This window comes from Folsomia candida, unplaced genomic scaffold, assembly GCF_002217175.1.
Source record: "Folsomia candida strain VU population unplaced genomic scaffold, ASM221717v1 Fcan01_Sc008, whole genome shotgun sequence".
Taxonomy (NCBI): Eukaryota; Metazoa; Arthropoda; class Collembola; order Entomobryomorpha; family Isotomidae; genus Folsomia; species Folsomia candida.
The window spans coordinates 4,124,029-4,149,814 of NW_019091200.1; the positions used below are offsets into that span (position 1 = coordinate 4,124,029).

The 25,786-nt window shown below is 37.5% G+C and overlaps 6 protein-coding genes and 2 long non-coding RNA genes across 10 annotated transcripts; 3 read left to right on the plus strand and 5 right to left on the minus strand.

Moving 5' to 3' along the window:
- Window positions 1-953: 953 nt before the first annotated feature.
- Window positions 954-4,158, minus strand: LOC118436497. The gene is made up of 2 exons (XR_004835505.1): window positions 3,898-4,158; window positions 954-1,718 (listed from the first exon to the last, which is right to left on the minus strand). It is a non-coding gene; the product is annotated as an uncharacterized LOC118436497 (long non-coding RNA).
- Window positions 4,159-8,398: 4,240 nt separating this feature from the next.
- On the plus strand, window positions 8,399-12,241 carry LOC110853268. Its single transcript, XM_022101520.2, has 5 exons — window positions 8,399-8,532; window positions 8,828-10,360; window positions 11,263-11,343; window positions 11,421-11,500; window positions 11,908-12,241. The coding sequence occupies exons 2-5, from the start codon at window positions 10,144-10,146 to the stop codon at window positions 12,157-12,159; spliced, it is 630 nt and encodes a 209-aa protein (XP_021957212.1). The 5' UTR covers window positions 8,399-8,532; window positions 8,828-10,143; the 3' UTR covers window positions 12,160-12,241.
- An 836-nt stretch (window positions 12,242-13,077) lies between these two features.
- Window positions 13,078-15,118, plus strand: LOC110853269. Its single transcript, XM_022101521.2, has 4 exons — window positions 13,078-13,947; window positions 14,139-14,618; window positions 14,699-14,791; window positions 14,868-15,118. Exons 1-4 carry the CDS (start codon window positions 13,530-13,532, stop codon window positions 15,032-15,034), a joined length of 1,158 nt encoding a protein of 385 aa, XP_021957213.1. The 5' UTR covers window positions 13,078-13,529; the 3' UTR covers window positions 15,035-15,118.
- Window positions 15,119-15,222: 104 nt separating this feature from the next.
- Window positions 15,223-15,996, minus strand: LOC110853271 (pollen-specific leucine-rich repeat extensin-like protein 2). Its single transcript, XM_022101522.1, has one exon. The coding sequence runs from the start codon at window positions 15,994-15,996 to the stop codon at window positions 15,223-15,225; it is 774 nt and encodes a 257-aa protein (XP_021957214.1).
- Window positions 15,997-16,061: 65 nt separating this feature from the next.
- Window positions 16,062-19,362, minus strand: LOC110852879 (metal tolerance protein 11). Of its 2 annotated transcripts, none has more exons than XM_022101024.2 (5): window positions 18,623-19,362; window positions 18,171-18,559; window positions 17,789-18,103; window positions 17,043-17,502; window positions 16,062-16,826 (listed from the first exon to the last, which is right to left on the minus strand). In XM_022101024.2, the coding sequence occupies exons 1-5, from the start codon at window positions 18,640-18,642 to the stop codon at window positions 16,772-16,774; spliced, it is 1,239 nt and encodes a 412-aa protein (XP_021956716.1). In that variant the 5' UTR covers window positions 18,643-19,362; the 3' UTR covers window positions 16,062-16,771. The 2 variants fall into 2 exon arrangements, with proteins under 2 accessions (XP_021956716.1, XP_021956717.1); XM_022101025.2 differs by having other exon boundaries at window positions 17,048-17,502; window positions 18,623-19,360.
- Window positions 19,363-19,559: 197 nt separating this feature from the next.
- LOC110852880 lies at window positions 19,560-21,574 on the minus strand. Its single transcript, XM_022101026.2, has 4 exons — window positions 20,872-21,574; window positions 20,583-20,797; window positions 20,325-20,523; window positions 19,560-20,197 (listed from the first exon to the last, which is right to left on the minus strand). Exons 1-4 carry the CDS (start codon window positions 21,237-21,239, stop codon window positions 19,816-19,818), a joined length of 1,164 nt encoding a protein of 387 aa, XP_021956718.1. The 5' UTR covers window positions 21,240-21,574; the 3' UTR covers window positions 19,560-19,815.
- A 214-nt stretch (window positions 21,575-21,788) lies between these two features.
- Window positions 21,789-25,774, minus strand: LOC110853272 (anoctamin-10). Of its 2 annotated transcripts, XM_035854439.1 has the most exons (12): window positions 25,646-25,774; window positions 25,421-25,555; window positions 24,986-25,343; window positions 24,522-24,928; window positions 24,183-24,449; window positions 23,815-24,113; window positions 23,613-23,743; window positions 23,442-23,531; window positions 22,885-23,160; window positions 22,614-22,805; window positions 22,084-22,338; window positions 21,789-22,013 (listed from the first exon to the last, which is right to left on the minus strand). In XM_035854439.1, exons 3-12 carry the CDS (start codon window positions 25,055-25,057, stop codon window positions 21,924-21,926), a joined length of 2,079 nt encoding a protein of 692 aa, XP_035710332.1. In that variant the 5' UTR covers window positions 25,058-25,343; window positions 25,421-25,555; window positions 25,646-25,774; the 3' UTR covers window positions 21,789-21,923. The 2 variants fall into 2 exon arrangements, with proteins under 2 accessions (XP_035710332.1, XP_035710331.1); XM_035854438.1 differs by having other exon boundaries at window positions 25,421-25,652.
- LOC118436401 lies at window positions 22,363-23,027 on the plus strand. Its single transcript, XR_004835420.1, has 3 exons — window positions 22,363-22,505; window positions 22,587-22,821; window positions 22,892-23,027. It is a non-coding gene; the product is annotated as an uncharacterized LOC118436401 (long non-coding RNA).
- Window positions 25,775-25,786: the final 12 nt, after the last annotated feature.

Consider the following 25,786-nt stretch of genomic DNA (forward strand, 5'->3'; position numbering starts at 1 on the left):
GTTATTGTGGAGAATCAAGCGGTCGAATTAGTGGATGAACCCGTCGCTGGGCCTAGTCGAGCTGTCGCCCCCGCGAACGCCAGCAATACTGACACCGACCCAGCGGAAGCTTCCCAAAGCGACCCAGCAGTTCTGGAGGAAGAAGATTTTGAAGAGATGTGGCGACGGCTTTAAACTTATGCACGCTTATTTATGTGTCCTGCTTGCAGATAAGCCAATTCGCGACCGATATTAATTTTGCAGTTTTTCTGTATTGATCTCCAATTTCTGCTAATATTACGTATTTTTAGTACAGCTTCAATTGATACACATGCGTCTAAATAAAAATTCGCAATGCTTTGCTGCAAAATGTTTAAAATTTGAATAATTTCACGTATGCATAACTTGATCTCATTGTCAGATTTAGAATTTAACGGATGTAATTACTTGACAGCGTAAAGCGAATAAATAGGTATACAATATAGAAAAGTTACAAAATACGAAAACAAAATAAAAAACCTACTCCAAGCAACTTTGCGGGGCCTTTTAAGATAGCATTAATACCATCTTGGTAGTTAATGGCAACACATTTGGGTGGAAAGGACCCCCACTGGCCAATTACTTGGCCAATCATGCCCATCTCCGAACTCATCCTTACTTTTGACCCGAAGATGAAGTGTGCAAAATTTCAAGTCGATAGCTTGTGTTTAAAGAGAGTTATCGTGCGCACAGACGGACGCACAGACGGACGGACAGACAGACATCTTGGTAAATCTATAAGGCCATCTTAAAAGGCCTAAAAACGCGTCTATTTGCAATAAAATGATTTAAATAATTCATAATTCATTAAATAATTTAGGAACATGTTTTCTGCCTGTTTTTAGTCAGATTAGACTTGTTTTACGAATTTTAATTGAATTATTGTAAAGTTATTGCTGATAATATTTTGTTTTACTTATTTATAGACAAGTAAATTTGTACTTCATTTTGAATTTATTTTTTAAATTGCTGATGAACTATGTATCATAATTACACTCTCAAATAATTGTGCTTTTGGTTTGTTTCAATTCCAAGCAGGAATATAAATAATTTAATTAATAAACACTAATAGAATTTTTTTAAACAGTTAAAATCCCTATGTACATGTATTCTGACAAAGTATAATTTGATAATTTACTACATAAAGGATTGCATGATTCGCATAATATAAGCTACAAGTACTAAACGGTGGAACTCCCTTTTGTAAAGCGATTATTTTGCACTTACAAACCGAAATAAAATTGGAAACTTATTCTTTCCTTTCGTACTCTCTTTGGACATTTTCAAGATATCTCTTTAGGCAGGCTTCGAATACATTTTCTCGAGCTGCTGGATATTGGGAAGCACTGACTGGGTTAGGTTGACCTCGTTTTCCTAAAGCAAGATGTCTAGTTGGTATAGGCTGGACGGCATCGGCACAGCGTCTTATTCGTCGTTCTTCTCTGCAACATTCTTCAGTTTTGCATATTCGAGAAAATTTCATTTCACAGAATTCACGGCTGGACTCGTAACAGATCCCCTTAAAGCGAACTACTGCAACTCCTCCAAGTTATCCAGGTCATCCAGGTCACCAGGTCGAAAAAATGAAGTGAAACTTTTGTATCGAATTTCGAAATTCTACGTCGGGTTTCTTAAGATATGGGTACAATTCTTAGCGGATAGTCAGGTCATCGTATCCAGTGATTATCTGGCCGCACCCCCTAATTACAAGTCAAAGTGGGAGTGGTCAAAGGAAAAGTTCAATCAATTAAAGTAGAAAAAAATTTCCTAGCGCAGTGATTTCCGGAATTCAAGATCGCCATTACACATAATATTGATGATGCACCCAATCCCAACGACAGGATGTTATCGTTGACCCCCTGGCGACAAAGGGGTGTGGCCATTGGCGCTTCTGCGAATACCCAACTAAAGTACGTCATGCAACATATCATTCTTCTCAGCTTAGTGAGAGGATCTCAGCCGCATAATTGAAATTTGGAAACCACACCCCCAGTGGGAGTGGTCTTCAGCGACTTCTCGATTTTAATATCACCACGTCATGTGATATATCATTTTTCTCACTAAAATCACGGGATTATCATGGCATAATTGAAATTTGGAAACCACACCCCCAGTGGGTGTGGCCATCAGCAACTTCTCGATTCCGATACCACCACGCCATGTGATATATCATTTTTCTCACCAAAATCACGGGATTATCATTGCATAATTGAAGTTAGGAAACCACACCCCAGTGGGTGTGGTCATCAGCGACTTCTCGATTTTAATATCACCACGTCATGTGATGTATCATTTTTCTCACTAAAATCACGCGATTATCATGGCATAATTGAAATTTGGAAACCACACCCCCAGTGGGTGTGGCCATCAGCGACTTCTGGATTTTAATACCACCACGTCATGTGATATATCATTTTTCTCACCAAAATCACGGGATTATCATGGCATAATTGAAATTTGGAAACCACACCCCCAGTGGGTGTGGTTATCATTTTGCTCACCAAAATCACGTGATTATCATCGCATAATCGAAATTTGGAAACATTTCTGATAATTTCTGATAATTTCTGCTAATGCGATGACGCCTGAGGTATCGCTCCTATTTTGGCGCAACTAGGAAAACCATGTAACCCTTGCCGAGTACTTAAACACGTGTTTCAGGATTTTTGATAATGTTCAGGTTAAGAGAAATTATGCCGGAATCCGGGAGCGATAGTTCCCACGTTTACCCTCGGATTTTTCTCGCGAGGGAGAAAAGTACAGATTCCGCTCACAATTTCGATCATAATTTCGTCTAAAGTTAAAATGCGTGGGCATAACGTGGTTTACTCCGATTTTGACCAATTTGAAATTGCTCACAACGCAAAGCAAATAAGCAGACCCGTATTTTTTATTTTCCCTCATGCCCGCGTTTTGGTCGTTTTCACGTCGGAATTTTTGAATACATTTCTAGCGAATATAAGGATCTTTCAAAATGCTGTCAATGTCAATACTGTCCAAATTTAAATTATGCCGATGATATCCCGTGATTCTGGTGAGAAAAATGATATATCACATGACGTGGTGACATTAAAACCGAGAAGTCGCTGATCACCACACCCACTGGGGGTGTGGTTTCGTAATTTAAATTACGCCGTTGATATCCCGTGATTCTGGTGAGAAAAATGATATATCACATGACGTGGTGGCGTTAAAATCGAGAAGTCGCTAACGATCACACCCACTGGGGGTGTGGTTTCCAAATTTCGATTATGCGATGATAATCACGTGATTTTGGTGAGAAAAATGATATATCACATGACGTGGTGATATTAAAATCGAGAAGTCGCTGAAGACCACTCCCACTGGGGGTGTGGTTTCCAAATTTCAATTATGCGGCTGAGATCCCCTCACTAAGCTGAGAAGAATGATATGTCGCATGACGTACTTTAGTTGGGTATTCGCAGAAGCGCCAATGGCCACACCCCTTTGTCGCCAGGGGGTCAACGATAACATCCTGTCGTTGGGATTGGGTGCATCATCAATATTATGTGTAATGGCGATCTTGAATTTCGGAAATCACTGCGCTAGGAAATTTTTTTCTATGATCACTCATTTCTGCGGTTTTCGGGGATTATTTCTTGATTTTATTGTTGAAAATTGCTAGCTTTCAATGAACTACTGTCATTTTCATCAGGCAAGAATACAAAGATATCGGATACAAATCTAAACAATACATTCCTTTGACAAGTGAAAAATGGGAATTAATTGTCAGTAAATGTTACTTAGTCACAGTTAAATTATAAAAAAATTTAAATCTGTGACACCAAAACTGACCTCTGCTCATTAACTTGTCTTGTTATTAAGACGTATTGTTATTTTTAAAAAAATTATATTTACCCGAGTTCATTTGTGAAATAGGTTTGTCACCCATGGTAAAACGTCGTGTGATGAAAAAAGACCAGCGACCGTGCCTTTTCACTTTGTTGCTTCGTTGCAAAATCACAATTTCAAAAAAAAAGTTATGTTGCGAACTCGTAATAATTTAATTGTTTATTCAAAATGGTTTTCTTAAATTTTACTTTACGAGTAAATAAGCATTCACTAATCAGAAAATGTGGGACGACACTGACCATGGAATGGACGGTGCATGGACATTTTATCATTTTTTTTAGTCACACATTGTGTTAAAGACACGGCTTTTCCAAGAAAATGTGAACCTTTTTTTAACTGATTTTGGACTAATATATTATTTTTGGTAATACTTGACCCTTCACATATAAAAGGATTAATGTGTGTCTAATTTTATTAGACTAATAATGTGGTTATTTTATAAGAAATAACCTACAGTGCAGACTCCATATAGCCCGAGTCAGGGATAAGAATTTTACCAATTTTGTCATATTCTTCTATTAAGACCCATTAGCAACCTATCTACCAAATTTCAGCTTGGTATAACGATTTTGAAAAATCAGTATGGGTCACCCCCTAGGGTCACTCAAGATAAAAAATTTTCCAACTTGAAGTCATTATTATCTCGTAGGAGCCATTAGCAACCTCTGTACCAAATTTCAGCTTTCTACGACAATTTTGAAACTTTGGTGCATAAGACCCCACCCACCTAGATGACCCCCACTGGTCAAACACTTGACCGATTTCGCCCATCTTCGAACTCGTTTCCTAACTTTGCCCTATATGCATGTGGTAAAAATTTCAAGTCAATCGGTTCAGCCGTTTTGGCTCTATCGTGCCGGACAGACGGACGGACATGACGGTTCCATAAGCCCTGACTCGGGCTAAAAAGTATGTATAAAAACTTTTTTTATTAATTTGATCCATACCAGAAGCAAGATCTCAAAATTTCAATTCAGCATACGAAATTTCAACTTATGTGTATCAACAACACATTCGAAGCAAATGCAAATAAGCGAAAGAGAAATTTGCATAAAATAGCATGAAAATTTGTTCGGAGATTTTTAGCCCAAAAAAAGGCTTATGTACCCGTGCTGTCTGTCCGTCTGTGAAAAGTGCGTAAAATAAAGAGTAAAATTGAACATTTTTTCTTGCATAAATCTCGCGGTTACCATGGAAACGGGAAAGTGCGTAAGCCCGAGTCAGGGCTTATGGAACCATCATGTCCGTCCGTCCGTCCGTCCGTCTCTCCGTCTTACGATAACTCTCGTTAAACTCATCCTATCGACTTGAAATTTGCTACACATGTAGTATGGGGCAAATGAGGAGTTAAGTTCGAAGATGGGCGAAATCGGTCAAGTGGTTGACCAGTGGGGGTCATATAGGTGGATGGGGTATTATGCATCAAAATTTCAAAATTGTCATAGAAGGCAGAAATTTGGCACTGAGGTTGCTAATGGTGTCTAATGAAAGAGTATGAATTTAAGTTGGAAAAAATTTTATTTTGAAAGACCCTAGGGGGTGACCCATACTGATTTGTCAAAATCGTCATATCGAGTTGAAATTTGGTAGATAGGTTGCGTATGGGGTTTAAGGAAGAACATTAAATGAAATTGGTCAAATTTTTTATCTGGAGGGACCCGAGGGGGTGACCCATATCGATTTTTGAAAATCATTTAATTGAGCTGAAATTTACCATTGACGTTTCTAATAGCTCCTAATGAAATAATATGAAGTTAAATTAGTAAAATTTTTATGTGGAGCGATCCTAGGGGGTGGCCCATACCGATTTTTATAAATTGTCTTAAAAAGATGAAATTCGGTATGGTGATACTTAATGGTCTCGTATGGAAGTATATCAAGTTAAAAGCGAACAAAGTGGAACCAGAGTAGCCTAGGGGGTGACCCATACCGTTTCTAAAAGTAGCTATTTTAAAAATTGGTAACTGATATTCGAGAAATTGGTCATACTTGAATTGGCGAGATGAGAAGAAATAAAATTAAAGTGAAAGCTATTCATTGCGTTTTCTATACAGTTCAAAAAGGCACGCAAAAAGGCAAATAGGCAAATAGGAACAAATAGCAACAAGGCTGACTTTTTGCACACACTGGTCACCCCCATTGGTTTGGAAAACGGGCGTAGACGACTAAAAGTTGGCGTGGTCCTGCAGGGTTAGATTAGCTTAATAAATGTAAAGTAAACTTTAAGATTTTTTTGCCAGGAGGACCCAGTGGGGTTTTTGGAATTGGTTAAAGAAGCTGCAATTTTGCAGCGACGATTGCGAATAATTCGCAATCGACAAAAATTTCCCCATAATGACAGGTACCAACTACTATTAGTAGTTGGTTTGTACCGGTCACTTGACAAACATTTGGAAGAGGACTCTGTCCCTGACTCGGGCTATATAAACACTGCACACTGTAGGTTTTTATTTTTTTATTTTATTTTTTGTGGAGTTGTTTTTTCATGAAATTATTAAATTACGAAAAATGTATGAAATTTTTTGTAGTAATTTTTAAATCACGTGATATGTTTTATTTACTTTGGCCAAGAAAAACACTGTGCGTTACCATGGAAAATATTATTTTGATGATAAAAATTTATGGAATTATTTGCGAGTTTTATGGAATTTTATGCAATTTTTTGCGTGTTATTAGGTGCGAGGTTTCTATGGAAATTTAAAATTTAATTCTTAGGCGAAGTTTCTATTATTAAAAATTCAGAAACAAAATTGTGCGTGTGGACACGTGCGTTCGAAAAACTAGGTCAGAGCCAGCTGTGCGTAGATAGAGAGATTCCGGGATCGATCCTGATGACGCCCGGGTTTTTAAATTTAATTTAATGTGAAATTTAATTTTTTTCTACTTTAATTGGTTGAACTTTTCCTTTGACCACTCCCACTTTGACTTGTAATTAGGGGGTGCGGCCAGATAATCACTGGATACGATGACCTGACTATCCGCTAAGAATTGTACCCATATCTTAAGAAACCCGACGTAGAATTTCGAAATTCGATACAAAAGTTTCACTTCATTTTTTCGACCTGGTGACCTGGATAACCGGTGGGTGGGGTCCAATTTCAAAAATTTGAAAATATATATTTCGCGCAAGGGTCCAAGGTTTCCAAAACGGGCGCCATTTTGAAAATCCATCAACAACTGACCGAGCAATTAATTTCGAAACTTCACATGTTATTACTTATGGAGAGGTCGGCCATTTAGCCTCCCGAGAATTCCCTTGCTCTACCTTTTCCAAATGAACGATAATGGCAAGTGCATGCTACCATTCATTAGTACAAACAAATATTATTTATTGTCTTTTTACACTTTTAACATAAAACATACTATTTATCTATCCGACCGATTTTGGTTGTAAGCATCATATACAATAACTGATTTTAATTACATTTTGTAGTAATCAATCATTTTGAGATGTTTTATTGGTTCTTATTGCAACCAGCGCTATCGCCATTATTATGACGGTTCATTCAAGGCAAGAATTCACGGACAACCCAGCCACTATACTCTTCAAGCCCCCAATTAAAAATGTCACCTTTCCGCAATTGACTATTGGGAAGCAAAATAATAATAACCTCAATGTCCAATTTGGTAGGAAAGTGTGGAGGTTTGAATAGTTTTACGTGGCTTTGGAGAAGGTAGAAAATTTGCATGCTGCAAAATTCTTTGCAGAATTAGTTCCTGTAAAGTACATACATTGTACATGCACTTTTTCCCTTGTTAATGAAACATCGCTAAATGCCAATAATTGCAAAATTCAACGTGCATTCATATAAATACATATTTATATTCCATGCAGATTCATAATGCAATGCCCAATTGACGAAACTCTTTCAAAAATACTTATTGTTAGCTAAAAATATGTGTAATTGGGACAAGTCATGAAAATATTGAAAAATATTTCTTTAATCCAGTAAACTCTATAAGTTTTCTAAAAAATGTATTTTGCAAATTTTTAAAAGTGCACGATTTTCGTAAATTTTAATTTACTACAAAAATTAGATTATCCTTTATAAATGGTTCCCAAATAAGTTTAGAATTTTTTACAAAATTTCATAATGAAATATTGCCTTATTGCCTCATTCTTACCCAAGCGAATATTATACAATATGTTTGTCTTATGACAGAAATTAAATTAAACCATTACGTATGTATGTGCATGTACGGTATCAATTTCCCAACCACAATAGAACCACCACATAAAAACTCACCCATGTCAATGTCAAATTAGTAAAATCGCTGAGAATATCTATTGTATAAGTTTTCTCCCTTGAAAACCCAATCCAGCACAAAAAAGGACAAAGTAATTAACTGCCAATCTGAGGTGGAGATGCCTTTGAAGTATCTGCGGGTTGGCATGATACGGCCAATTTGCTCGTGTCGAGTGACTCGTACGTCGATATTTTAGTCACCAAATTAAAAGCAGGAATTGTTCCCCGGTGGCAGTTTTTGTGTAAATATTTGTCATACACGTTCACGTATTGGATTGCATGGATCTCGAAGTTGCTGTGATACGATATTGAACTGGATAACGGATTGGGTTCTCGGAATAACAGAAGCAGAGCGCGGATGCCAATGCAGTCCTTACAAGGGAGGAATCCTAACGTATGCTCACAGATTTTGAGCAAATTAGTGTCATCGATCACAAATTTAATTGGAATCAAATTTGCAAAGGACACAATCTGCTAATGCTCAGGGTAGGCAGAGATATTTGCATCCGAATAGGAAAAAACCCGCTTTAAAATTTGGAAAGTACACAATTTGTAAACTTTGGGCCGCATTTTCTCCTGCCAAACCTGAGCATTGGCTTCTGCAAATTTCACATTAATTAAATTTGTGACCGATTCCCACTAATTTGCTCAAAATCGGAGAGCATACACTGGAAGACCTCCATTGTTAGTTAGCTGCAATATACACCACTACCACTCCCACCATTGGCACGAGGAAAGCCCGTGTGCCTAAAAGTTACACAATAGAGGACTCGAACGATATTGCCACTTTTGTTGCCTTATCCATCTTGTTACAAAGTTAGGCTCCGTTTCGGAGAATAAGAGTGAAGTTTGATGAGGTAAACTTGACATTTTCCTGTTATTTCACGAGTGGGAGAAAGTTAGCCGGATGAATGCATACATATCACAGTGCTAAATGTGGACGCATGCACATGTATGTAACAATCATTACTGATTTCAACGTCATTTTAGAGGATGTATTTTGAGATATGTACATATTTATAATTTCCGAGCTTTCGTACACTGCAGAACTGCAAACTTCATCAGGCCAATTTATGTAACGATTTATGCAACAATTTGTTTCCGTATTCCGTACATTTTCATGACCAAGAAATGATACAGGAAATTGGTAAAATTGAGTTGCATGCAATTTTGTGCAAATTATGCGGTGCATATTTCTCCGGTATCCAAGAGAAGAGAAGGTCGAGTGCTGGTGTCCAAGGCGTAAGGAAAGTCAGGTTGGTCATACCGCCCTAAATTGCTACCCCACATTTGTCACCCCACTTTATTTGTAAGGAGGATATGCAAATGTATTTTGAAATAAACTTGATAAAGTTTAAGGAAGAAGACCCACATTTTTACATTTTTTTCAGAATTTAATGCAACATGGGAAAAAGTTTTTTACATACATTTTGCATGCCCAATACATTTTTTTCGGACAACACGGGAAGAAGTGAGATTATCAGTCTCAAATTCACTGGTAAAAGCACTCCAATTTTGCATAAATTCCGCCCAAGAGGAAGGAAGGAGGGGGAGAAATTGGGGGAAATTCCTGATGTGGCGTCGTAGCGGGATACTTTCACCATACGTTTTTGCGCATTTATGCATCTAAATAGCTCACTTTCAATGAAACTCTTTTTTTTCATGAAGTGACACACTGGTGGCTGGGACATGCGGGAGGACGTCGGTGGTGGGCGGATTATTAGCTTGATTTGACACGGTGTAGGTGTGGTTAGACGGTGGATAAAGTGAGTCAAGTCGTCAGTCCGGGAGAGCTAGCGGTCCATACCTGTTGAACTTTGTGAAAACTGGTGCCCAGTTTCCACAAGTTTACTACATACACATACGAAGGAAAGTACGAACAAAACAAGGTCACAAATTTATTTTAAACGTGCAAACAAATTAAAGGGATCATTTTTATTATTTTTTTAAGTTTTTAAAGTAATTTTTCACAATTTTCTTCTTCCTTGAGGATTATTATATAAATATGAATCGCTTAAAAGTTGTGAGCGTCCTCGTCATTCTTGCCAACATAGTTTGTTCAATTGGTTGCGACGAAATAAATAGCAAAGAGGAAGAAAGCGGAGAGGTTGAGATTTCTGGGGAAATTGAGACAAGCCCTGATCATGCTGTTCGTTCCACTCGGGTAAAGCGACTTCCGGAACATTTGGACCCTAATTATCCATTCTGGGTGAAAATTGGAGGTAAGTGAGTTAGTGTTTAAGATTAATTAACTGAGGAAATACATTATCAATGTTTGATACTGTACAAGTTGTACAGTACAATATTGCAAAATTTTAAAGGGGATTATCAAATATTTGTAATAAGTAGAAATGATTAAACTCTAGAAGCATATTTGCGAGGAAATTGAGACGATCATAATATAACATTTTGGGTGAACTTTCAGTGATGCAAATCTATTTCTGAAATGCAATTATTTCGTTGTTTTTACAATAAAATTAGTAAATTGTAGAACATTACAGAGAGAAAGTTCAGGAAATGACTTTTTCCTATGCTTAAAACAAGGGGTGTCGTATTTCAAGAATATATTTTATTTCATTTCGTCTCTGATTTCACTTCCTTCTGGTCGTATTTCATTTAATTAAATTTTCTAGTCTCTTTGATACTCATCGCCAGTCCGTCAAGATCGAGTTACGAATTTTGGGGGCCATGCATAAAGGATACGATACATTTTTTCGCACTACCCTTAAAATCGGTTGAATTGTGACTGTAGCTACATGCATATTAGATACCTTCATTAAACACCTTTATTAAGTCAGAATTTTTCGAATGCGTCACATTTGTCCATTCAACTCTTCAAGATTGCATCGCGTCAGTCTCACTCGGTCAAATTGTAATTGGGAAAATGTGTAAATCCGTCATGAATGAGACCAAAATTAAATCCGATCCAATTTGTTGTTTCTCATTTTCTCTGCCATGTCGCACTAATCCGTTAATCCATTAACGCCTCGACAAGAATAAATCACAGTGTAATAACAATAAAATAGGATGTAAAGACAGTCTGGGGACCACTTTCTATTAAGCGGATGGCCTTTTGGGGAGAACTAATTGGTCTTAATCTCAATAATTACCTGAATTTTTGCAGATTGCCCCACAACCTTGGACGGTACGAAGCAGTATTTCTGCCCCACCCCGGCTTCAGGGGGAGGATGGGTTTGTATCGATGGTGAGATATATGGAAATTTTGATGTGGATGAATTTTGAAAATTTCTGAATTTTTTTTTCAAAATTTGCCTGTTACAGATTACCAGTTGTGCGACGGTGTGAAGAATTGTCCCAACGCGGAAGACGAGTCGCACAGTTATTGCCTCTTTTTTCGAGTGGTATGTCATTCATGCAAATTCTGAGTTATTTTATTCACGTCAAAAATACGTCAAAAATACTTTGGCATTTTTTTACAAGGTACGATTTTACATAGTACGGAATGCGGAAGTAGACACGTTATAAAATTTAAATATTTAGTAAATTAGCAAACTCTGTGAAACATATTACTGGGTTTAAATTCAACGTGCTTAAAAATCTCGCAGTTTTTAATGAAATTAATTTGAGAAATAATGTATGACATTCTGAAAATGTGACGGAAATGCTCAGAATTAAAATGTGATCCTAACTTGATGCACTTCTTGTTGGGATGACCAACTGAATTTGGGGATGAATTTTTTTGTTGACATGAATGCGCCGAAATGCAAATGTATTTCAAAATCTATTTGTAATTCCACGACCTATTTAGCTGAAATCTGAGGTGGACGTGTTGACCCGAGCGATGACGACGTTGGGCTCCACCACGCCGAATGAGCAACCTATAATGGAAATGGATGACAGTGGTGGTGACGCTCCCTTGGTCGTCGACGGTACCGGTGGTGGTGACAGCATTTTTGGACGTGGAGATGATGACACAACGGTAGGAGTCGATCCCCTAAATCCCGAGGTTTTCGTTAGTCGGTATCATCGCCAGAGTGGACGATTCGTTCCAATTCAGTAGTAAAAACACAGTTTTGTAAAAAAAAAAAAAAAAAAAAAATAGAACTATCTAGTTGATTTTTGAATTTTGTCATAAATTGGATTATTTTTAGCTTAATTTTTTCTGATATGATCTCATTTGGTAATTAATATACATATGTATGTGTGTAAGTAAAAAAAATATTGGTATGTACAGAATAAAATTAATGCATGAGGTTTGCAGGATTTAAATATTTTTAAAATATACAAGTGATATATCGTTTCAAAATTTAAAATGTCACATTCACATATTTGTAAAGCTAATTATGCAAAGTTAATTCCTGGTTGACCAAAACATGATTCAAACTATAATAAAAGGATGTATGATGTGCTTTTTTTAAGCAGTTTTAGCAATTTTAAAAGCTGTCTTTACAATTTCAAACATTATGGGAAAAACCATACTTAATTGTGAACGCATCGTTTGATCATGTTCCATATTAGGCAGCACTTTTCACTATTTTAGTTACACATCACTTCATTACTTTATCTGAAATGGTAATGTCTCAAATCTTAATTCGTCATCATTTCTATCTCGTCATCATTCTTGATGATGAGTAATTGTTTTTGTAAATTATATAAGCAACGGCAAAACCACAAGTTACACAACTCTTCACGAATTATATTGGACTTTAAACCCTTTCTTATCCAAATATTTCTAGTTATTTCCAGTTATTAAAATTATTTCCAATATTGAAATATGCATATTACTCTATAGTAGACGAAAGTTGTGACATAATTCACACCGGAAATGAGACCACGAAAATACAAGAAATTGCGTAAACGTGACTAAAACTGTCATCAGAAATTGCATGGGAAATTTCACCACAAGTTTCACCTTGCTAAATGTTACAAACTAGACATTTGTAATTCAGTGAAACTTGTTTTTATTTTCGTGTCCTTCAAAGCAATTCGTTAAATTTGTTTGGTTTGGTCACGTATTCACAATTGGTGACGCGCTGACTAAACTGTCTGGACATGTGGAAAGTTGTAAAATTCAAGGGGAAATTTGGGTATAAAATGTGGTCACTTCTGTCTCACAAGTCATTCACAACTTGGAATTCTCTAAGCTACAAAGGAGGCAATTATCTACCAAATATAGCGATTTATATAGTAGCGATTATACAGTAGTGCCAAAATTTTTGTATAATTTTTTAAGAAATTTAAAAAATAAAATGTCTGTCCGGTTTAATAAAGTTCAGTTTACGAATTTTGTCATGTTTAGTAAACATTAATCAGAGGTGACAAATCTCAAGTGACAACTAAATAAATATAATTACTTAATTCCACTGCCATAAATCTGTGATTTTAAATATTAAAATAATTTTGTTTAATTAATAATTTGAAGAAATACAAATGCTAAAAAATACTCGATTTTTCCAAATCGGCTCGAAAGGAGTGGTCGAATACAATAATGACAAATATATTGGGTCCAAAGCGTCCTTTAATTCGTATATTGAAGGATTTGCAAAATTCAAGTTGGACGATGACGAAGATGAAGAAAAGTCGGAAGAAGGAATCACGATTCACGAGAAAAGTTCGGGGTCGAAGAGTTATAAAAAAGTGGAAAAATTTGAGAAACCCAAAAGTTCGAAAATTCCTTCCAAACCGGACAAAGTTAGTCAAACAGCGCTTCAAACATTAAGGCAGCTCGGGAAGGGGAACAATTTAGAGAAATTTTTGGAATCTCACGGTTTATCAACATCTGCGGGAGGAGCTAAACAGCTGAAGGACGCGTTCGATAAGTTCTTATCGAAGGAGGAGGAAAACAATGGTAAGCTTAATTGATTAGAGTTCTTAACCTGAGAAATTTTAGCGAAAATTAAGTTCAAATTCCAGAGTGAATTGTCTAAACGAATTTTCCAAAGTTGGAAAAATTGTCCACATTAATTACATTTTTTGCAAATTTTGAAACAATTTTCATATATTCGTTATATTTATAAATATTTCTATCGTATATTTTAGAAATTTCGAAATGGGCCACGCAATTAGAAAACCTAAATTCCCTCCGGGACGAAAAAGAGTTGAGAAAGTGGTTGGAATCCCGTGGCGTCCCTGCAGCGAATGTTTCCGTCCCCGCGGTGCAGAAAGAGTTGGAAAAATATTTTCAAAATTATCAACCCGTTACTAAAATAAGAAATGATGTACGTCCAAAAATCGGCCAACCAACTTGGGGAAAGCGATCTGAACGAAGTGAAAAATCTGACAAGAAAAGTTTAGAAGTTTCTGAAGAAAAAGAAAAACCTAAAAATGTCACAATTTCAAAAATGAGACAACTTTTGGAAAGCGAAGATTTTTTGAAGATTGACACAATTGTTCCGGAAACGAAGAAAGTTAAAACTTGTCGAGATTTCGGACCTTGCATGAAATTGGAGGAGTTTAATGGGAGATCAATTTTGTTACAAGAGGACACTTTGGCAAATAAGGTTTGGGAAGAGTTTAAAGGTGTGTAATCAAAATTCAAAAATCAAAATTTTCATAAATTTTGGTGAAAGTCATAGTTTAAATTAATTTTGTGCCTCCAGGAATGAGCGCTCCCAAGCAGATCGCAGTTGTGGTTGGGATAACTGTGGTCACAGCCGCGTTGGGATTCGTAAGTTGGAGAATCCTTCTGCTCGGTGAGTTGAGAGTTGTATGCAAATTTTCCCATGAGTAATTAACTAAATAACTAGTTTATGCATTTAATTAATGCAGCCTTTCCTACCGCATTCCAAGTTAACCATTATTGGGGCGAGGTTTTGGCGCAGTGGTTCATCCAACGCCAAGAGTCAACTTTCCACCTGCTGCAACACACGGCTATGAATTCAAAACCTCTTTCGACCGCTTGGGCGAATCAGTACCTGCTCTGGAAGTATGTTTAATTAATTAAGACCTTAATTAACTATGAAAATTTAAAGTTTAATTGAGAAAAAGTTAATAAAATAATTGGACAATTTAAACTTTCACATTCTCAAGATTTAAACAACTTTAATTAACACTTTGTTGTTAAATATGTTACAATTTACATACATGTGATTCATGATTAATGGCTTAACTAACACGTTATCTGCTACTTGTTCGTATTTGATGAACGCGTGTTCCGTTTGGACTTGATCTTTTTCGAAGGCGTCGATTTTTTTGTGTCGGCGACATCGATGCATTTCTTGCTGGGTTTTGGAACGCGGTCGGACTTCCGAGGTGTTTTGGTGGTACAGGTTCCAGCACATCGATCAGCTGGTGATGGGGTCGGTGGAACCTTTTTCGTGGGTGTGGCGACAGGAGTGCACGATTTTCTTGGGCGTTTCTTTGAGGACGATGATTTTGACTTTGACTTTCTGGGCGACTTTCCCGAACAGCTACACGTTTTACAATGTTTTTTCTTGGAAGGTGGAGACGGCGACGAGGACGAAGAACTAGATGATGAGCAACGAGAAGCTGGACGTTTTTTCAACTTTTTCTTCTTCTTCTTGGAGGAAGAGGAGGGGCTTTTACAAGGTCGGCATTTTTTCAAGGCTTCGATAAATGGTTTAAATGCGGCTTGGACGGCTTTTTCGATCTGCTCTTGACTGCAGGTGCATGGTGGTGGAGGGGGTCCAGTCGGTGGGGGTGGTTTTGTTGGACAACATGGTGGTGATGTACCACAATCTGGTGGGTCCTGAGTTGGTGGTGGTGGTTCCGTAATGGGTGGTGGATCCGGTTCATCTGTAATTGGTGGGGGTGGGGGTGGATCGGGATCTTCCGTTGGTGGCGGGGGCGGAGTCACAGGACAAGGTTTAGCAGGGTCATCTTTGCCTTTGTCGGGGTCACAGTTGTCACCCATCGCTTTGGAATGCTCAGTTCCCATGATGCAAAAGTGATACAGGCGATTCGAGTTGAAGAATGCAACAATTATTTATTAGAAGATTAGATTAGAGACGATTAGATTAGCGTTTTTTATTCGTCAGACGGAATTGTTTTCAGAACAAGTGTTGAGAATGTTTTCCCTGGACAACCAAAAAATGTACAACCGGATAAAGGAAGCGAAACTAAAAATATATAGTTATAAATAGTTAAATAGATAGTTTTTAGAGCAACCCTCCAAAATTGAGATTTTTTTAAAGACAATGAATGTACAGATAGTTGATACGATTTTTTCATTGCATTTTCATGCAATTTTTTTCATTTGTGGGGTTTTTACTACGAAAGCAAGGTATACAAATATGTATATAAATATCTGTAGATTTTAGGCAGACCTCTTTTGACGTAAAATTGTATAATCAAAGTCATAATAATCGGTTTGTTCAAAAGTTCAGAACTGTGTATTTAGGAATAATTATTTGCGAATTGCACATTTCATACGTCGAAAAATTTAAACATTTATTGCAATAATCCATTTTTAAATTGACTTTGAATTCACTATTTTTTTTAATTTTCTAAAATATTGCATATGTAATTCACTAACAAATGTTTAAAATACTGGCTAAAAAATATTCAAAAGTTAATATACTGATTGAGTTGATTTCATTTTAACTTGCTACATTCATACACATTAAATAATACTACATTCATTCAGCTCTGATACACATCATGGAAATTTTCATCAAAAAATTAAATCGTCTCTCATACTTTCTCTCTCAAAATTAGGTCATCATCACAATTCTCATTCTCACTTCACTGGTGCTGTTGCGACTCATCCTGGAAAAATCATAGTTAAAAATTTTGGTTAAAACTGTTCCAATTAAAAACCTAGGACTTTAATTTACTTCCAGTTAAAAAAATCATGGCTGATTTCCTTTAATTTGTCCAAAATTCCCATAAAATCTTGGAAATATTCAGGGAACTTAAAGTCCTTGGTTTTACTAAACTTCAAAAAATTAAAAATGCAAAAATAAAATATAAAATTATCGTCACAATTCCTTTTTTCGTTGATGTTCCGGTTCGTGGGTGTAATTGTAATCGCAGTGGACGAAGGCACGCTCCACGACCCCGATGGATTCCAACTTTCCTTGCAAATCTTCCCCTAAATCGTGCGCGACCTGCAGCGTCATGTCCGGTGGGAGGACGATGTCCACTTCGACGATGATTTTCGCTCCGGCATGATAAGCTCTGGCCGACTCTACGTGGATGATCCGGTCATCATGCGTCATGGCGAGGTAGGTCACTCTCTTGAGGAAATTGGGACCCGCCGCTTTCCCCGAGATCAGTTGACCCTGGTCCAAAATAGTTTTCGTCCAGGATCGAAACATGACAAGGGCGACGAAAATAGCACCAACGGGGTCGAGAACGGGTGTGTCCAGTTTATCGGCGAGGATCCCCATGCACACTCCGACGCCGTTGAGGAGAATGTCGTTCCGGTGGTCTTGTGCGAGGACTGGAAATTAATAAGAAAATTATTGTTTACGGAGTTCGAAAATTGTGGGTACTCAAAATTTTGTAAATTTTAGTTAAGTAGTGTAATTGTACTATTATTTTGAACGTAGAATTTAAATGGATAAAATTTGGAAATAAACTGCCTAAAGTTTAGCAACTTTTCACAGAAAAAAATATCCAATTTGAAAAAACTGTAAACAAAAATCTCAAAAAGACACATCAAAAAATATTTAAAAAAATTTACTCCAATAAATTGAAAATTACTACTAAAAAATCAACTTTATTACCTTGCACACTTTGTTCCGGGATGAGTCGACAGTACAAAAATAAGCAGAATTTGATTAAAATTGCCGTCCCAATCAGTGAAATCGACACCACGCCTAAATCCGGTTTCTCATTATCCGAAATGATCCTTGACACGGAATTAATAATAATTTGGAGTGACACGGTAGACATAAGCGTCCCAAAAATGATAATCCCGACCGTTTCAAATCTCGACTTTCCGGTCGGGTATCGCATCTCGGAAGACGATTTGGACATACGATTCGCCGCTAGAATAATTCCACCGGATAACAAATCCATGAAAGCGTCCGCCATCGTGGCTATATTAAAATAAGTAAATGGCCATCTGAATATCCACTTTTTTGGTAATAATTTACCAAAAATTACCGAAAATCGCGAGTGATCCGGAATAAAGGGCCGCAATAAGTTGAAGAGATGCTAAGAGAACGTTGGCGAGGAGAGATCCGTAAATCGCGATGTCTTGTTTCCTCCGGGAGCTGATTTCCATGTCTGCGGAAGAGGATTCATCCTCCAACGGGGCTGTTAACATGTCGATAAGGGCGTTTTGTGCCGTGTAGAACTTTTGGACCTTTTTGACCTGTTTTGATATCTCGGTGGGGGCTTGTTTCAAGGAGATGAGGTGAAGAGGGTCGAAAATTGCGGGGGTCGAGGTGGAGAGGCCGATTTCGATGTCGTGAATGGAAGGAGGGTCTGCTGTCGAGGCGGATGGGCGACATCGCAGTCCGGCAGGATTTGGATCTGGGGCTGGTTCTGGACTAGTGGGGGAAAAATCAGAGTTTAATTGGGGAATTAATTTGAAACTTGGGAAATGTGCTTACTTGTCTGTGGGAGATGTCATGGTGCGAGTTAGTTAGACTGATAAGTAAACTATATGGATTTTGTATTTTATTAATTTTAACTTTTTAACATGGGTTTTTTTTCTGCACGATAATTTAACTGAAGTTAAGTTTTAGTTAAATCTTGGTTGCTGGAGTTAAGTTGAGAATTTAGTTACCTGAGGATTGTTATATTATGGCATAAGTAGTTCTTTGTATAGTTATAGTTTACTGTAGGTGTAGTAGTGGAATGGCTTAATTATGTTTTTCTATGACTCGTTAACATGATACCGACTCATGATAGTTATTATTGTTACTGAAGTTAGTCTCAAATTCAGGCTTAAATTACTATGAAGACGATTAGTTAAGTATTTATCTATGTACATAACTTGAGTTTTAGTAGATCAGTTAGTTATGGTGTAGATATGGATTTTATGTTGTGTTGATTATTTAAGAAGGTGTCATGTTTTGTTTGCATGGACCGACGCGACTACTGAAATGTGACTAAATATTAAATTATGTACGTGTCTGGAAAATGTTTAATTTAAATTGATGTTTTCCACAGAATTATCTGTATTAACGTCGGATATTTAAAAGTTGAATACGCAACGCTGGGCACGTCCGCTCGATTGTTTTGCAAATTTTGTTATTAGATGTTATCAGTCCAGATAAACCGTGGTTATCATTTAAAGTCTGATTATTATGTAAGTTCAAAGTTACACAGGATTTGCATATGGACTTGACAAACCGGGTCCGGGTATTATACTGAGGTTGAGTAAACTTTATGGTAGGAGAAAATCCGGATATTCGGTTTTACCCGGATTTTCACTTTCCATACACTCCAAAGTAACAGTAGTGCTGATGTAGAGCGTTGTTATTAGTTTGTTAATAGTTGATAGTGCGAATTTTTGCATGAAAATGTAGAATTTGAGCAAACTTATTTTTTTCGTAAATTTTTATTTATTGTTAATTAACAAAATTGATTAACAGTTCATCCAAGTATTTTATCTGAATTATCTAATTGTAAGTACATTGTTTTAGTGTTTTAATTTTTAACAAAGTTTCACAAAGAATTGCAAGTCTCGACTGAAAAACAAGTACATATGCATTTTGTACAAAAAATAATTATTACTTACATTACTAATCAGTCATTTAATGATGATAATCAAAACATAGAAAAACTTTATGAAATTAAGTTACTGGCTTATCCGCGGTGTTTCGGCAAAGTAGGCGTCCACAATTCCAGATTTTTCGACAAATCCGTTCAAAAACTTTTCCTGATTGGGATAAATTTCCCTCCGATTTACGTGAAAAAGATTAATCGCTTTGATCAAGTTGCTTTCTTGTAGGTCTAGCATATTAGTGGGACAATTTTTAAGGTCATAGAGACGGATTTCTTGGTAGTTTACGACCGTAGAGGTTGTGTCGATGTCATGTGAGGGTGGATTGCCGTTGAGAATTTGTTCGCCGGCGACGGAGGCTGGTTGTGGCATTGGCGATGAAATGGATCGCATCCCAATCACAAGCTTTGGTACTTGGCTGACTGCACATTTCGCGTAATATTGGGAAAGTTTTCGACTAAAAATTAGAAAGAAAATGTATTTAAAGGTATTTAAGAAATTATAAAATAGCATTTAGTAAATTCAGGTAAAGTCGAAGTGGAAGAAAAGAAACCAGGAAACTTTTTAAAAAAATTTAAACTCACCGATTGAAATTCTCGATCGTGGCAGACGAACTTTTAATTTCCACAGCGTCATAGTTATCCTGATTTATCTGAACCCCATCGATTTCTCCAATGCAGAAAAATCTGTAGATTACGTTCCTCCCGAGGACGATCGAATCGAACGACGTGATCGAAAAGAAATGGAAATTCTTCTCCAGTGTGGCACGCTTCATGTAAAAGTCTACCACAAAAAGATAATAATAACTTTCAAATTGAAAATTTCAAGTCACAAATCTTCACCTTTGCACATATAAGTTTCGAACATTGCTCCCTCATTGTCCGACGATGACGTCCCTTTCCAAACGGTCCAGTTATAATACTTAGTAGACTTTGGGTTATTATCAGCATCAGCATTGATAAGCCTAACTTTGATTGCATAACCATACTTATGCTTCTTATTGAAAAATTGTTCTCCCGTCCGTGCGTATCGGACTGCTTTGTCGGAACAGATGATTCTTGAAAGGAAAACAAATACAACTTCATTAATTCCTCAAAATAATTACGTACATACAAAAAATGCAAAACTTACGGAACAACTACAGCAGATTTATTTTCACATCGTAACAACTCCTTTTCCCTACTTTGAACCCATTTTTGCACAAGACGGGTCAAATCGTGGCCACATTTTGTGACTTGATTGGGCAGGGACCTTACGGTCATTTTGACGTCACATTTGTACGCGGAATAGCTGACCAAACCACCATCACATTTTTGAAATAGATTTTCACCAAAGGTCAAGATCGGGAGGGGAGTTTCCTTCAAAAGAGTGGTTAACCCTTTAGGTTCCCACGGACCGGAAATGGGGGAAGGAGGACAATTTTCCTGGTCGGGGGAAGTACACGGGATAAATCCGAAACCGTGGTGGATCCGATTACTTATTATTCCCGAGGTGGACATGGTCACCCAGTCACAGTCACAGTCACTACTTGTGGGAAACTAAAGTTAAGATTGTGAAAATTTTGTAAACAAAAACACTTTTTAGAACGAATTTAAGGTTACGATCGGAAAATCAAGGTGGTTGGTAGACAGAAATGGAACAAGATGAGACGAAACAAGTCTCATACAGATCAAGTGAATGAAACATAAACCAGACACGATTCGTGAGATTCGTGTTTGCAAAATTAGATGTGCAGATAATATTGCAATACTGAACAAGTATATGAAGTGCAACTAGTCGAAAGTTTTGCGTTACATGGACTTTTTGACGACTGGAATGTCCAGGTAGGATTTATGACTATGATGTAACGATGCAACAACGATTTATTGGAGGAATAACGTATTTACCATGAGTCAGATAAATCTCAGATGAATAATTGGATAAACACTAATCCTTATCGGCCAATGTGAGCAAGCACAAACAGGGACAAATAACCTCTACAAACTATGTATGCATAAAGCTAACAAATAAAGCCATAAAATTAATTAGACTGCTTATCAATAAGTAAATAAATATTCCAAACTTGTATCGTCGTTTGATATTTTATTAAATAAACGTTGTTGCTAGAATTAAAAACGTACTCAACTTTGGTATTTGACACGTTTTACAAATTCGTCATTCATTTACGCTCATAGAACTTATTTTTAGTCTTCTGGGTTGACATCACTTTTTGAAACGATGGGATTTATCATTTGAAAACGCATGTTCAACCTTCGCCTTGTTTTCGTACTTTGCTGCAAAAAATATAGCAAATTTTATGTTCATTGCAAAAAATGGCATATTTACATACTATAATTTAGTAACCTTCTTCTTGTACGCTTCCACAGCCTGAAATTCCGTCCTTGCTGACGCCACCCGGACCCACTGGGGAACGCTTGGGACGAGATAGTTCACAGCGAGGCGTCCCGCGATCAGAATATGTTCCACGATAATTAGAGCAAGATAAAATCGATCCGAAGTCCAACCCGCTCGCTGTGCGGATTGTTTTAAACCTGCGGATGACACCAGGAGGGCGATGTTCGTCATCACAGCGAGATAACCGATAAGCTCAAAAGCGATCTGAAGAGAAGCAATATTCAAGATTTAAAAACAGTGAACGGTTGTTTTGAGAGAAAAGGAAGTTTTTAAAAAAATTGCTTTTGTCTAGAATTTGCCAGTTCAATGAGTTTGCTAAAAAATTATTTCGAAGTACTTGAATGAATACATTTATGAACTTTGCAAATTACGTACGTAATGTGAAATATTTTGAAAGAATTGTATTAGACTTTACTCATTAACTTTACGAATTTTACATATTTTTTTGGTAGTATATAACCCACAAATGAATGATATACCTGCCAGGATCCTATGTCTTTTACACGCTTTGGAACCGGGCGTTGAAATACGGCACACAACTTATAAATGTTGGCGTACATGAGGAAAACGTTGGCAGCGACAGCGATGGCGGAAGCTTGGGGGAACAGTGGCGAAAATAAAAACACGTATCCGAATTGGAGAAATAGTTGAGAATAGTCGTCGTAACATCCCTGTAAAATGTCAAAGGTCAAGGTCAAGAAAGTGGGACAATTTTCCTCACATTTCGTTCACTAAATAAGTTAATATGACCTTGTAGGGATCCATGTCACCCTCAAAAGTACTCATTTCTATGCGTGGGTCACTCTCGAGGAGTGGGACCAATCCCAAAGCGGCTGGATCGTGGTCTTGGTGGTGGAGATGGGAGATCCAGTTGGCGTTGTGACGCAACGACGGCGATCTGTGGTGCTGTTGACGTGACCTCCGTTTGCCAGCGAGAGTTTGATAGACGACGTCCGGAATTGTTGAGCCCGTGGAAGGCGAGGTCGGATTCGTTGAATTGCTGTGTCGATGGAGGAAAGTGGTCAACTGAATTTACAAAACAGATTTTTATTAGGTTTGAAATTTTTGGAGGTGATTTGAACAATTTGCTGCATTTGGGTAAAATTTAAAAAATTAAATATACTTGTTATGTCCGAATTTACTTGGAAGTTTTCTTAATAAAAATTTATAGTTCGTTCCGCTAATTAAAAAAACTGGAATTATTAATTCAAACGGTTTAAACTTTAAATTTAAAGTAACAAATTTATAATTTTCTTAAAATCGTACATGAATGTACGATTTTGGTTGAAAATTTAATAATAACTAACCTTCTTGGTCGTACTGCGCCAAAGTAATGGTATCACGATTTCCTGCACGGCTAGAATCAAGTGCATTACAGAGATCATGACGATTAATTGCTATCAAAAAGACCAAAAAACATGGATAAGAAATTTAAATAAAACTTAACAAAACTTTGAAATGTAATCCAGTCCCCTCACCTGCTTCAACAGTTCCAAATTCTTAAGAACAAACCCAATGTACAAGAACGACATAAAATTGTTCACGCTTTCAAATGCAATCAACTTTGCGACGTGGTGTCGATCAAATTGGGTTTGTGTTCTGTGGTTCTCTGCCAGAAAAATGGTTTCCTTATTTTTCCTTAGGTCTTGGAAAATGCAAAAAGAAATTACAAGAGCTAACCCCACTCGGTCAACTCGTCAGCTAGCATTCGATAGCAGTAGGTCATCGCAGCGACAGAAATGGCATATCCGATCGATCCCAAGAACTTGAACACGAGTCCGAGCAGAGACCCAGCATAGCGTATTTTGTACGGGGCGAGAATCTGTTCTGCCATGAAATAGCAAAGCATGACGCGATATGCACCCCACATGGAGACAATGACGAGTGGAAAGGAAACCAGCCACACTTTTATGTGCGTTTTGTACCCAGGGTAGCGTGGTTGATACTGTCCGGTAACGGGGTCAAGCGCCATGCGACCTCTACAAAAGAATAGAAATTAACTGCTGAACAAGATAACCACCTGATAGTCAGATCTGTAATTTTCTCACCTGTATCCTTGCCTAGGCTGTTCCCATATTGTCATCCTCAATGTCCCCCAACAATATGCCAGTTCGGAACACTTTCTCTTCCAGAACTTCAAAAAGTACGTGATAAAAACCAAATTCATTCCAGAAACGAGGTAAATTTCCACACGAGGGGACAACATCCAGTCCGGGATTATAGCAAAGAGTAAAGTAGCCAATCCAGGTAGTGAAAGGAGGTACGTGTAGCATCCCATAAACGTGAAATAGAGGGCGATAGCTTCACCAAAATAGCTAGAATAAAAAACGTCATGACATAATCTGGGGGCTGATAGTGCATGGTTTGACCCATTTTTGTCAATTTACCTTCTCAACGCCTCGAACGGTTCATTCGCAAAGAAAGCTTCTACCCAATTCGTTTCTAGCAGTTTGTCCAGCCCCTTTTCATCGTGTAACGGATGATACCCCGATATGAGACCAGCTTCAACGTAAAGTTGGAAAATAGACTGACCCGAATGCAATTTAAGGTTGGGATAGCCAGGAATGTGACCCTCGCCCGGAAGTGCGCCGATACTTTGAATCTCGGCCAACACAATGAGCTCTTTCTCTGCGGGGGAGATGAGCGTTTCAAGTAAAATGTCGTTGACTAGGAAAGCGTCGAGGTCACGGACATGGAATTCGCGGAGGAGGCCGCGATCGTCGACTTTCTTGAGGGAAAATTGTTCGGCGAGTTCGAGAAATCGGGGCGTGGTGGCCGTCAGGTGGAGGACGATCTGTGCGAAAGAAATGAAAATTAGCTAATTTAACTTCCCAATAAATCTACTACCCACCTCTTCCCCTGCTCCCGAGAAGGGTTCACACCGCACCAGGAGTTCCGCCCCACCTGAATTTTTTGACGCCATGAGCTTCTTTGCGAGAAAAGTGACAGCATCCGGAGAAATGTGATGATTTAGCCGAATGACGAGATTCGTCGGGGGAAAATATTGAGATGTCTTGTCATCATCATCCTCACCCGGAAGTTGTTCTTCTGACACGAGCAGGTTGATTTGTTCGCGAATGTTAATCAAATCTACTGCATCTGGGTCGATAGCGTCATCCTCGTCGATATCCAAGTATCCCAGACTAGACTCATTGGAAGATTCGGTGTCAAATTCGATATCGAGTTCCGACGGAGATGGTGTAACGTTTCTGAAAGAATTCATTTTGAAATTTGTAAATAAGAATATGTTTATCGCCATTTGGAGTAATTAAAATAAGGAGCTTACATAATTGTAATCGAGGTAAATTTCGCCACAACAACAAGACGAAGAAATGACGATAACGATTGTTTTCATCGTGGGGATCGTAAATAGCAGTGACGAATTTTGTAAATTGTTATGTAGTTTTCGAACCTATTGTCACTAAATTGACCAATATCACGGTAAAAGAGGATGAATGGATGCACATAAATATTTGTTTAACTACAAAACGTCAGGTACTAATTTCCTCACCTGTTAGTTAACTGACTGAGGATGAGCACAATGTAATCTTATCTCTAAAACGTGATTTATGTAAATATACTCGAATGTATGTATGTATCCGACCCAAATAAATAACTGAAACTGGAAAGTCAAGTAATGTAAATCTTGGTT

Coding starts and splice junctions, on each gene's coding strand:
- LOC110852880 (XM_022101026.2), bottom strand. CDS start 21,239: ATGTCCACCTCGGGAATAATAAGTAATCGGATCCACCACGGTTTCGGA. Junction 20,798..20,871: donor AAATCTGCTGTAGTTGTTCC/GTAAGTTTTGCA, acceptor TTTCCTTTCAAG/AATCATCTGTTCCGACAAAG. Junction 20,524..20,582: donor CGAAACTTATATGTGCAAAG/GTGAAGATTTGT, acceptor TTTTTGTGGTAG/ACTTTTACATGAAGCGTGCC.
- LOC110853268 (XM_022101520.2), top strand. CDS start 10,144: ATGAATCGCTTAAAAGTTGTGAGCGTCCTCGTCATTCTTGCCAACATA. Junction 11,344..11,420: donor AGGATGGGTTTGTATCGATG/GTGAGATATATG, acceptor TGCCTGTTACAG/ATTACCAGTTGTGCGACGGT. Junction 11,501..11,907: donor ATTGCCTCTTTTTTCGAGTG/GTATGTCATTCA, acceptor CGACCTATTTAG/CTGAAATCTGAGGTGGACGT.
- LOC110853269 (XM_022101521.2), top strand. CDS start 13,530: ATGCTAAAAAATACTCGATTTTTCCAAATCGGCTCGAAAGGAGTGGTC. Junction 13,948..14,138: donor GAAGGAGGAGGAAAACAATG/GTAAGCTTAATT, acceptor CGTATATTTTAG/AAATTTCGAAATGGGCCACG. Junction 14,792..14,867: donor TTGGAGAATCCTTCTGCTCG/GTGAGTTGAGAG, acceptor TAATTAATGCAG/CCTTTCCTACCGCATTCCAA.
- LOC110853272 (XM_035854439.1), bottom strand. CDS start 25,057: ATGGCGTCAAAAAATTCAGGTGGGGCGGAACTCCTGGTGCGGTGTGAA. Junction 22,339..22,613: donor AAGACATAGGATCCTGGCAG/GTATATCATTCA, acceptor GCTTCTCTTCAG/ATCGCTTTTGAGCTTATCGG. Junction 22,014..22,083: donor TGGAAGCGTACAAGAAGAAG/GTTACTAAATTA, acceptor TATTTTTTGCAG/CAAAGTACGAAAACAAGGCG.
- LOC110852879 (XM_022101024.2), bottom strand. CDS start 18,642: ATGACATCTCCCACAGACAA. Junction 18,560..18,622: donor ATGACATCTCCCACAGACAA/GTAAGCACATTT, acceptor TTCCCCCACTAG/TCCAGAACCAGCCCCAGATC. Junction 18,104..18,170: donor CGGATCACTCGCGATTTTCG/GTAATTTTTGGT, acceptor ATTTTAATATAG/CCACGATGGCGGACGCTTTC.
- LOC110853271 (XM_022101522.1), bottom strand. CDS start 15,996: ATGGGAACTGAGCATTCCAAAGCGATGGGTGACAACTGTGACCCCGAC.